This window comes from Choloepus didactylus, chromosome 13, assembly GCF_015220235.1.
Source record: "Choloepus didactylus isolate mChoDid1 chromosome 13, mChoDid1.pri, whole genome shotgun sequence".
NCBI lineage: Eukaryota > Metazoa > Chordata > Mammalia > Pilosa > Megalonychidae > Choloepus > Choloepus didactylus.
In genome coordinates, this window is record NC_051319.1 from 990,152 (window position 1) to 1,002,894 (window position 12,743).

The 12,743-nt window shown below is 39.7% G+C and overlaps 1 protein-coding gene across 1 annotated transcript in view; it reads left to right on the forward strand.

Moving 5' to 3' along the window:
- CWC27 (CWC27 spliceosome associated cyclophilin) overlaps positions 1 to 12,743 on the forward strand; it is a 360,484-nt gene that overhangs the window by 307,331 nt on the left and 40,410 nt on the right. The window contains exon 13 of the mRNA XM_037800954.1: positions 9,385 to 9,488. Coding sequence (XP_037656882.1) covers positions 9,385 to 9,488 — 104 coding nt within the window. The remainder of the gene's footprint in view (positions 1 to 9,384; positions 9,489 to 12,743) is intronic.

Sequence of the window (12,743 nt, forward strand, 5' to 3'; positions counted from 1 at the left end):
TACCATCAGCAAGCACTTCAGCTGTTCATGGTTCTTTGCCTGGTAGGGTGACCCCAAACCTTCATTCCTGAAGTTTCTTAGCCAGTAATAGTCCTCTGTGGATTGGGTGTTGCAGTTTTCCATTGACTTTAATCACAGGGCATGGTAGTACTAAGAGACGCCCTAGGGGGTCTCCTGTATTCCAGAAAAACTCTTCTTTACCTCCATTGTGTAGTGTCAGTGATATTTCCCCTTGATAGCTAGGATCAATCACCCCAGCCAGTACAGTAATCCCCTTCCTTGCCTGTTGTTTCAGAGGCATAAGAAGCCCAAAGTGGCCACGTTGCAGTGTTAACTTTAAGTTCAGTGGAATTATTGTCCTATTTCCTGGTGGAAGCACTCCTTTTGGAACCAAGACTTGTAAACAAGCAGAGCTTAAGGATTCAGGGACAGAAAGCAAAAATTTTCCTAGTGGATCACTAGGAGTGATAGTGGTGCCACTCCTGTTTCCACCCCTTGATTCCTGGACCCATGAATCCTGGCTATAGGAGAAACAGCACCATAGAGTGGACACTGATTCAGAGCATACACAGCCTCCTGGAGAACACTGCCCCAGCCTGCAAGGTATTGCCACCTAGTTGGTGCCGTAATTGAGTCTTCAACAGGCCATTGGACCGTTCTATCAACCCAGCTGCCTCTGGATGATGGGGAACATGGTAAGACCAAGAATTCCATGAGCATGTGCCCATTCTCTAACTTCATTTTCTGTGAAGTGGGTTCCTTGATCAGAAGCAATGCTGTGTGGATTACTGTGACAATAGATAAGGCATTCCATAAGTCCATGGATGGTAGTTTTGGCTGAAGTATTTCGTGCAGGGAAGGCAAACCAATATCCAGAGTATTTGTCTATTCCAGTAAGAACAAATTGCTGCCCCTTCCATGATGGAAGTGGTACAATGTAATCAACCTGCCACCAGGTAGCAGGCTGATCACCTTGGGGAATGGTGCCATATCAGGGACTGAGTGTCGGTCTCTGCTGCTGGCAGATTGGACACTCAGCAGTGGCTGTCACCAGATCAGCCTTGGTGAGTGGAAGTCCATGTTGCTGAGCTCATGCATAACCTCCATCCCTACTGCCATGACTTCTTTGTTCATGAGTCCATTGGACAAAGACAGGAGTGGCTGGGGAAAGAGGCTGATTGGTATCCACCAAATGGGTCATCTTATCCACTTGATTATTAAAATCTTCTTCTGCTGAAGTCATCTTCTGGTGAGCATTCACATGGAACACAAATGTCTTCATGTTTTTTGCCCACTCAGAAAGGTCTCTCCACATACCTCTTCCCCAGACTTCTTTGTCACCAATTTTCCAATCATGTTCTTTCCAAGTTCCTGACCATCCAGCCAAACCATTAGCAACAGCCCATGAGTCAGTATACAAATGCACCTCTGGCTGATTCTCCTTCCAAGCAAAGTAAACAACCAGGTGCACTGCCAAAGTTCCGCCCACTGGACCATCCAGCCAAACCATTAGCAACAGCCCATGAGTCAGTATACAAATGCACCTCTGGCTGATTCTCCTTCCAAGCAAAGTAAACAACCAGGTGCACTGCCAAAGTTCCGCCCACTGGAAGGATTTCCCCTCACCACTGTCCTTCAGAGACATCCCAGAAAAGGGCTGCAGTGCTGCAGCTGTCCACTTTTGGGTGGTGCCTGCATATTGTGCAGAACCATCTGTAAACCAGGCCCAAGTTTTCTCTTCCTTAGTCAATTGATTGCAAGGAAATCCCCAACATGCCATAGCTGTGGACTGAGAAAGAGAAGATAATGTCGCAGGAGTGGGAGCGATGGGCATTTGGGCCACTTCCTCATGTAACTTACTTGTGCCTTCAGGACCCGCTTGGGTTCTATCTCATATATACCATTACCATGTTATAATGGAGTGCCGCTGTGCACGCCCAACTTTATGGCTTGGTGGGTTGGACAACACCCAGCTCATGATAGGTAACTCAGGTCTCATGGTAACTTGGTGGCCCAAGGTGAATCATTCTGTCTCTACTAAGGCCCAATAACAGGGCAAAAGCTGTTCCTCAAATGGAGAATAGTTATCTGCAGAGGATGGTAAGGCTTTACTCCAAAATCCTAAGGGCTTGCATTGTGATTCTCCTATAGGAGCCTGCCAGAGGCCCCAAACAGCATCTCTATTTCCACTGACACTTCCAGCACCATTGGGTCAGCTGGATCATATGGTCTGAGTGGCCGAGCAGCTTGCACAGCAGCCTGGACCTGTCACAGAGCCTCATCTTGTTCCAGTCCCCATTCAAAACTAGAAACTTCTCTGGTCCTCGGTAAATGGGCTGAAGTAGCACATCCAAATGAGGAATATGTTGTCTCCAAAATCAAAAGAGACCAACTAAGCATTGTGCCTCTTTTTTGGTCGTAGGAGGGGCCAGATGCAACAGCTTCTCCTTCACCTTAGAAGGAATTATCTCAACATGCCCCACACCACTGGACACCTAGAAATTTTACTGAGGTGGAAGGTCCCTATATTTTTGTTGGATTTATCTCCCATCCTCTGACACACAAATACCTTGCCAGCAAATCTAAAGCAGTTGCTACTTCTTGCTCACTAGGTCCAATCAACATGATGTCATCAACATAATGGACCAGTGTGATGTCTTGTGAGAGAAGAAACAATCAAGATCCCTGCAGACAATGTTATGACGTAGGGCTGGAGAGTGGATATACCCCTGAGGTAGCACAGTGAATGTATGCTGCTGGCCTTGCCAGCTAAATGCAAACTGTTTCTGGTGGTCCTTACTAACAGCTATTGAGAAAAAAGCATTTTCCAGCTCAATAGCTGCATACCAGGTAGCAGGGGGATGTGTTGATTTGCTCAAGCAATAATACCACATCTGGAGCAGCAGCTGCAATTGGAGTCAACACCTGGTTAAGCTTATGATATTCCACTGTCACCCTTCAAGACCTGTCTGTTTTCTGCACAGGCCAAATGGGAGAGTTGAAAGGGGATATGGTGGGAATCACCACCCTTGCATCCTGCAAGTCCTTAAGAGGGGCATTAATCTCTGCAGTCCCTCCAGGAATCCAGTATTGCTTTTGGTTTACTATTTTGCTAGGCAGGACCAATTCTAGCAGCTTCCACTTGGCCTTTCCTACCATAATAGTCCCCAGTCCATGAGTCAGGGAACCAATTTGAGGATTCTGCCAGTTGCTGAGTATGTCTGTTCCAACTATGCATTCTGGAACTGGGGAAATAACCACAAAATGGGTCCTGGGACCCACTGGACCCTCTGTGAAATGGACCTGAGCTAAAACTCCATCGATCACCTGACCTCCATAAGCCCCAATTCTGACTGCTAGACCAGAGTGACATTTTAGGTCTCCTGGAATTAATGTCACTTCTGAACCAGTATCTAACAATCCCCAAAATATCTGATCATTTCCTTTTCTCCAGTGCACAGTTAACCCTGGTAAAAGGCCGTAGGTCCCCCTGGGGAAGGCTGGGCAGAAGAGTAACAGTATAAATTTTTGGCAGTGTAACAGGGGCTTTCCCCAAGGGTAGCCAGCCTTCCCCTCGTTCAAGGGACTCTAGATCTGTAAACTGTCTCAAGTCTAGGAATTGATTAAGGGGCTGTGACTCTCGGTCCTTGTAACTCAAGGTAGACTTTTGTTCACTTGACCTAGAATTCTTCTGCTTATACAGCTCAAACAAAAATTAGTATACTGCCCATCTATTTTACTGCTAGGTACTCCATGATCTACTAGCCAATGCCGTAAGTCTCTGTGAGTCAGATTATTTTGACTGCTGCCTTGAGCCTGTTTTCCGTTATGGTAACCACGCCCACCTTGTCTTTGACAATTAACTGCTGCCACATGGCCTCTGCCGACTTGGGATCTGATTATCCCCATTGTGTTTAAGGATTCCAGCTCAGTGACAGCAGTTCCCACAGTAATATCTGACCTACAGAGAAGGGCGACTACACAGCTCTTCAGGGCTGATGGAGCTAGTCTCACAAATTTATTCCTCACAGTTGTAGTAAAAGGTGTGTCCTCTGGACATTCCAGGAGAGGGGTATGAGAGCAGGTCTTCCATGATAAATCCACTCTAACATTCCAATCTCTCTAAGCCTTTGAATTCCCTCCTCTACATTATACTAGGGCAGTTCTGGCATTTCAACCGCAGGTAGTGTCGGCTACCTTTTGATCCACATTTCAGCCAACCACCCAAACAAACGGTTAACGCCTTTTCTAACCCCTCGAGCTACATCACTGAATGCAGAATCACTGCTTAGTGGGCCCATATCAGTAGATTCAGCCTGATCCAACTTTATATTCCTTCCCCCATTTTCCCACACCCTTAATATCCATTCCCGCACATGTTCCCCTGACTTCTGTCTGTATAAGTTGGAAAACTCATACAGTTCTTTTGGAGTATAGCATAATTCCTCATGGGTCACACTTTGTACCTCACCCTTCAGGGCCTGTTGGGATTTTAGTCTAGTTACAGGTCTTGAACCAAAGACTGGTGGGCGGGATGGGTCATGAAAAGAATTAGAAGTATCCCTCAAGCCTTTTACCTCAACGTTCTGTTGCAGTTTCATCTGGTGAAACAGCATTAATCTCTCCAGACAGAGGAGTGAGGGCTGCTTCCTCAGGGGAGGTGATTACAGGTTTAGTAGGCACTGAAAGGTTAATCTCTTTATATGGAGGTTGGATGGCAGGCTCTTCAGGGCAGACTGGAGGTTGGGAAGCTGTTTCCTCAGGACAGACCACTACAGGTATATCTAACAAAGACTCAGCAGAATTGAGGGTTCTAATATCCTCTCTGCCATTATTGTCAATCCATATGTCCCCATCCCAAGTTTCAGGATCCCATTCTTTTCCAATCAATGCTTTTACTATAATAGCAGGCACCCTGCAAGGTTGACATTTTAGTTTACTTTGTAAATCTGCTACTCCCACAATGAGACTCTGGGTCTGGTTTTCAGAAATCTCATGTTTGCGGCCACAGGAAATAAGATTTTCTTTCAGGGCACACATAGAAACCTTTACATCTCTCATACAGCGCTTAAGTTTTAAATTTGAAGACTTTAGCACGTCCCTTTCTCTTATAACTTTATCCAGGGTATCTAAGAGCAACCAGCTGACATCATTATACGTCTTAACTCTGCAAAACTCTGTTTAGGTGTCAAAAACACTGTCACCCAGAGCCTTGCTTTGTACAAGAGTATGATTAGGAGAATCAAACAGTGCTATTTTGTGTATCTCCATTGGCAACTCATGCCATGGACTGTTTGTGCCATCTTGATTATTGGAAATGGAGTCATTAGTGCCTTTGAATCTAATCAAAGTAGAAAACCAACAGTAAAAGCCCATTTTAAGATTCTGTTTCTCAAGAACCACTCCCCGTACCAAGTTGTATTAGTTAGGGTTCTCCAGGGAAACAGAATCAAGAGATACCTATAAATATAAGATTTTATAAAAGTGTGTTACACAGTGTGGCTACGCATGAGTACAAATTCCATAGGGCAGGCAGCAAACTGGCAACTCCAATGAAGATGTTCGATGAACTCCTCAGGATCAAACTGGCAACTTCGATGAACTCCTCAGGAAATGCTTCGCTGGTTAGCCAAAGAAGTGAAGGTCCTCTATCTGCCTCGCTTAAAAGTCTTCAAATGATTGGATTAAATCCAGCTGATTGCATTCTCTCATTGTGGAAGACACACCCTTTGTTGATGTAATCAGTCACAGCTACAGCCAATTGACTGATGATTTAATAGACCAGCCTTCTGATTTACTAACCAGCCACAAATGTCCTTGCAGTAATGGTTAGGCCAGTGCTTGCTTGACCAGACACCTGGGTATCATCACCTGGCCAAGTTGACACGTGAACCTAACCACAATAATCATAGGGAAAGTTCAACAAGAAGTTAGGTATAGGAAATTGTAATTACAGAGAACTAGCTTATATGCAGTTTTGGAAGGAAAGGCACATCAAATAAAATTAAGAAAAAGTATATTAACTTGTCATGGAGTAACAAAGTCCTCTGAATAGCATCTCTGGTGAATACGCTACTGAAGATGCTAAGAATTTCTCTTAATCATGCATTCTTCTCTCTCCACCCCCCACCCCCAGCAAATAATTGTTAAGAACCTACCATGTGCTCATCACCGTGTTTGGTTGTAAAGAAGATGGACACATTTCTGCCCTCTCAGAGCTTATGATCCATCATGGAAAATTTCAAACAAGTAATACCAATAAAATGGGGATTAGAACATTGTGACAGGGTAAGGGAGCATTATATACAGGGAACCATGTAAATGTGTAACAATAGAACCTTATATGGTCTAGGAATCTGGGAAGGCTTCCCTAAAGAAAGATTTATCAGCTGAGCTTTGCAGGTTGAATAAGGGATGATAGCCAGATGAAGGGAAGGGAAGATGTGGCTAGACAAAAGGAACAGTATATGTGAACTCTTTGATCTGTTTACAAAGAACCAAAAGGTGTTAAGTATTACAGGAACATAAACCAAAAGAAAGAGATGAGGCCACATAGGTAAGCAGGAGCCACCTTCATACAATTAGATTTACCCTACAGAAATGGGAAGTTATTGATGTAAGGAAGTGACATAATGTGGTTTGCAGAATGGACTGGCCCCAGGGAGGACTAGAGGCACAGAGGGCAGTTAAGACACTCTTATGTATACATGGGCATGCAGAGTCTGCCAAGGCAGGGCTCCTTAGGAACTGCTTCTCTATGCCAGTTACACTCTCACTGTGCTGAAGTGCCATGCTGTAAGTGGTTGGCCATTCATTCCTTCAACAAAAACCAGAAGACCGAGCTTGTTGATGCCAAACAGAAATGCCTCCATGCAGACACTATCTTCAGCCTATAATGGGCCCATTATTTTTGTGATTCTTTCTTTTCTGCCCAGTGTCCTCTCTTGCCTTTACAATACAGCTAGACGAAGTCTGGTCTTGAATATAGGAGAAGCTAAAAAGAGCCAAGGGGGTGTTTTTTCTTTGTCACAGTCCCCTTTCTTTGAGTAAATGCTAGTAGCACATTAATTGGTTCTAAGATCAGACTGCCTTGCCACTTTAAATTTAAGGAGAAAGATCCAGGTGTAGTGTAATTTTCTAGGAAGTTTTAAAAATTCATTCCACTGAGAAGTTATGTTTTTTCAAGTGTGCAAGAGTCAACCATTAAAAACTTCAAAAACATTATGCTAAGTGAAAGAAGCCAGATGCAAAAGCTCACATATTGTATGATTCCATTGATATGAAATGTCCTGAATAGGTAAATCCAGAGGGACAGGAAGCAGATTAGTGGTTACCAGGGACCTGGGGTGGGGGGTAGAGGGGTAGGGGGTCATGGGGGATGACATGGGAAGTGACTGCTTAATGGGTACAGGGTTTCCTTTTGGGGTTCTGAAAATGTTTAAAAACTAGGTACAGGTGGTGTTTCCACAACATTATAAGTATATTAAATGCCACTGAATTGTTCACTTTAAAATGATTAATTTTATATTATGTGAATTTCACCTTAAAAATGTTGATGAGGTTTACATTGAGAGGAGAGAAGTGTATGGAGATATATATGATATAGATATATACAATATAGATATATATGTAGATATACATACACATACACACATAAAAGCACACATTAAAAGCCATGAAGCATATGTACTAAAATGTCAACAATGTTTTCATTGTAAATGAAATTAATTGTAAAAATTAATTATAAAACAAATACAATAAGTTTGTAAGCAGTTTTTTGGGGTTTTTTTTGTTTTTTTAATGAATAAGGTTTAAAACAAGGGTGCTTTCTTTATCTTTCAATGTTGTTGGAAGAGCTTAGTCCTATAACTACTATTTTAGAAGCAGGTACGAATACCTAAACCCAAATACTAAGTACCCTCCAAATTCGTATGAAGATATTCTGTAAGACCTTATAGTTTTTCCCAAAAACTCGTCTCATTCAGTAACTTTGGTAATGTATATATTTTAAGCTGTAGGACATATGGGCATTAAACTTTGCAGAAATGTATAAGGCACTTTACACTCTTGTATTTTAGCAATACTGCCTCTGTTTCTTGCAGTTATTTTGACACCACCTGTGTTTATTGAGCTGAAGTTCTAAATCACCAAAACTTAATTTTTTTCACAAGCTGTGGTCTTAATTATATTCCCTAGAGTAATTCTGTTGCCTGGCAATTTATTGTACTCCTTATTGTCCCTGTTACTCACATGTTGAAGTATCACACGTCTTTTTCCTTATGAAATGGTTTTTTTTTTTTTATGGCATTGAAAGTATCAGTCTTGATTGAGCACTCAATTTGTTAAACAGGTAGCATTTTATCTCATTTCACAATAATGTACTCTTTAAACTCTGTAGAACAGAAAAACTTTATTCTAACTTCCTGTTCTTTGCCCAAATTCTAGAGTAAACTGTTAAGGTATAATCAGGAGACAATGTGATTACAGAACTGGAGGCTCTTCTTGCTTCTCTTCCCCACAAAGGGCATGGGAACCAAACAAGAATTCAGAGGAATGTTCCTTTTCTGTTTTTTAAATATACCCAACACAATATTTATATCCAACTTCCTTCACATAATATAGTAAAATGTTTCATATAATTTTTAATAGCAGTATATTAACATATTCATTGTTTTTTTTTTACTGAATTTATGTTTCTTTATTGATAGGCATTTACATGTTTCCAGTTTTTGACTTATATAAATAATGCTGCAGTGACCATTCTGTACATAAGTCCTTTTCTGCATTTCATATTATTTTTCTACAAAATATTCTCAGGATTGGAATTATTGAATCAAAGGGAATGATCATGTTAAAATTTCTGATATGTATTGCTGAATAACTTTCTAAAGCTATTCCAATTTACCCATCTTCCAGCCATAGTAGTTAATGTATTCATTCCATCTTCCCCACATTGATTTTTTTTCAGATTTTTTTTTTTTTTATGTTTTTGGAACTTTGTTAAATGAAAAATACTATCTATTATTGGTGTTTCTTTTTTTATTTCACATATCTTAGTGAATTATCTCCCTGTCTTGTGGAATTGAAAACTTAATACGAATGTATATTAAAGTTTAAGCATCTTTTATATAAACAAATGTAAGTTTCCCAAATCTCTGAGGAAAACTGTCAATGAAAATATAACAGAATGATGACAAAGCTTGTGAATATCACTGTTGCAATTCAAAAGCAGTTTTGTTATTTTTCTCCAAAATCAGACATTTATCCAAATTTTATTTATCCAGGTTTTATAGCCTGGTAGGAAATTTTCTTTTCTACCAAATCTAAGTGTCTCCTTGAAAGTTATATTTATTAGAAAACTTAGCAGTCTAATTTTTATTTCAGACCCTTGCACTGCTCAACCAGTTTAAATCTAAACTCACTCAAGCAATTGCTGAAACTCCTGAAAATGACATTTCTGAAACAGAAGTAGAAGACGACGAAGGGTGGTAAGGCCTTTGATTTCTTTATATTAACCTTAAGCAAATGGACTCAGAGCAGAGACACTGTTGGGGTGTTTCTACCATATCATCCTTTTTTTCATGCTTTATCTTCTTTCTTGCTGTCATCAGTATATTTCTTTATCACCCTTTTACTTCATTTCTTTTTTTATTGAATGCTTGCTATATTCCCCGTATTATGCTAACCAGTGGAGAATACACAAGAAATATTTGACATTATCCCTGCTTTAAGTCACCTAATATTATGGAAAAGGTAAGATGCACTCATGTTAAATGATTAGAAAACAAACTTGAGGGTATTAATTTCTTATATTTTAGTAATTAATTTCATAATCCTACCAAGTTCTTCTTTAAATTTCTGATCTACAGGTTCCTAGCAACAGGTACTAAGTTAATTTCACTTTGTCTTTGGATATTTTTTCAGCTTTTTAAGACACATAAGAAAATTACTGACATCTACATGTCCTGTACTTAGAATTTATCATATACTAGCCAAAAAAAAAAAAAAAAAAAGAAGAAGAAAAGAATAAGAATTGTGCTTTCCCTTATCATACTCCTCTATCCTCAAGTTGACTTCACATGGAGTATATTAGGCCTCTCCACACCTAACTGCCCCCACCTCCTACTACACCCTGGCTCAGGCACATTGCTGCAAGCAAGCCAGTTTATCACCCCCTACACATGACTCACCCTCTGGATCCTCTGAACCATCACATGTGCCATTACCCAAACCCACAATCATAGTCTCATTCCTCTCTGCCAAACAGTGTCTCTCCCCTATTTCAAAACTCTGTTCAACACTCCCAATCTCCAGGAAACCAGTCAGCAAGATTTGTTAAGCACTCACAAATCTAGAGGGTGGAGGAAGGAGGACTGGAACACACATTAAAAAAAGACATAAAAATGCTTATTAAGAAAACATTTAAATAAGTAATACTCTGCAACTGTATATTGCTTTAATCAAAGGGCTGAGGGGATGATGATTTAAATGGAATGAATCCTGCCTAACCTAGGACCTTGAAAGCACTTGTATATATTCTCAATTAATTTATAGTTTCCATATGATATGGGGCATATATGCCAATTTTTCTTAAAATCCGAGATTTCTTTTAATAGTATTCTACTTACGTATATTTGTTGATACTTAAAATCCAAAGTTGCTTGAAGGCAGAAGGTGCCAAAGGTGAAGGCCTAGTAAGTATTGATTGACTCAGAGATAAATGTGCATTGCATAGAAGAACTTTCTGTTTTTTATATAACTGGACAGGTTTAGTTTTATTTTGGGTTCCTTGAATGTCTCAAAATAGCTTTGAAATGTTTTGGGTTCAGCCACCACAAAAAAAAAAAAAAAAAAAAAAACTTGCCAAATCCTCTTCCCCTTATTTTTGAATCCATATGCATTTTTTAAGGAAATATGATCCATGTGTTTCTGATTCATTTATACTTAACTCATCAAGATGGTGTTTTGAAAGAGAGTTTGATGCCCAATAAGTTTTTTTAACCTTTTTATAAACCATTTAAGTCCTTTTTTATTGAACAGGAAAGTCACCAGCAAATTCAAACCCCAGAAGTTTTATTTGAAATGCATAACCCACAGAATTCAAATTTACTTCCAACTTGGCAAAACTAACTTCCCAAGATTCCTCCTAGCCCCTTGGTTCAGTAATCTCTCATTTTGAATTCTTCATTGGCTTAATAAACCAATTATGTCTTTTTTTAAGCATCATTTTTTTTTATGTGATTTCACAATACAATCAGTGTTTTGTCTAACATCCTCATCAGAGGATTGGAAAAAAGGGAAACTTCACCAGACAGGGAGAAGAAGAGTAATGCTCAATGATGTTGGCCAGTGCTCCATCTGGGGAAAAAAAGTAAGAAGGGAAAATAAGCTAAAGGAACTATTATCAGGTCTTCAGTGGGCTAGTTCATTTCTGCTTTCAGTAGAGGTCTCCTAAACAGGGTCAGAGCTGTATGCCCTGCTTTTCCAGAATTTTTTTTCTGGTTTGTTTTATCCAGAATTTAATAACAATTCCTTTAGTGTTCAACTGACTATGCAGAATCGTATAGAATACATGGGATCCCTATATAATGCCTTTTATTGCAATATAGACTATTGAATTTTTGTAACCTAATAAAGAACAGTGTCATTTCTGTTCATAAATAAACCTGTTCAGCTTTATCAAATCTCTGGTGATTTAGATCCTCACTCATAAAATATATTCCCCCCCAAAAAAGAAGTCCTGTATTCAAAATGATTTATAGCAAATATTATGAGTGCAAGGCATGTGCATGTGTGTTATGCATAAATTACACGGTTCCCAGACTGTTTTGTAGGTCACAGTTGCTGCTTTTCTAAGAAGTGAAAGTCAGCCAGTGTGCTGTATTACACTGTCAGGGTCTGTTATCTGAGGTAAAATGATTGCCTCTCAGACATTTTTATGTGTCCACATGAGTGGCCACACATTGAGGGATCATTTTCATTTTCTGTCAAGATAGAAACCATTACCAATTTGTTATGTTTTCTTTTACTTGGCAAACTATTCTGTTTGCATTTTTGGCTGAGCTGCTGTATTGGCATGGTATACAACAGACATTTGGGTACCATTCAGCAGCATTCTATTTTTTATGCAAAAAAAAAAAAAAAATAGGTGGAAGGGGGAGACAAAGAAAAGAAATATGATTCTATTGTAAACAGTATGTATGGTGTTTGATAATTAGTCCCAGATTTCACTGTCTAACAAGGCATTTAAAGAAGTGTGTTATTAGTAGATCTAAGTTGAAATGCATGATACAGATTTTTCACTCAAAATTACTTGAATTCTTCCTTTGTTGGGATATATACTGCCAATATCTGGTGGCAGTGATGGGCACCAGATTCTAGTTTAGCAGCTAGAATAGCCTCTTTGCCACTACATTCCTTAGTCCCACAGCATTACAAACTCATATAGCTGTAGAATACTTCAAGCATGGATTTTATAAAACAGATTAGACACATGGAAGGAGGCATCAGCCAAAGGATTCATATGACCATGTGGATGGAGTCCATATGCCAGTTTGGGTTTAGTTAGATGAAGCTTGGTTATCTCCCAAAAGAGTTTGAGAGTTTAAAAAAAAAAAAAAAAAAAAAAAAGCCACCTGCTCCTTATACAACAAAATGAGCATCTCCAAGGAGACAGAAGAAATTAAATCTATGAGAAGACTGCAGTCTTGTGAATGTTAACTGTTCACTGCTATGTTCCACTG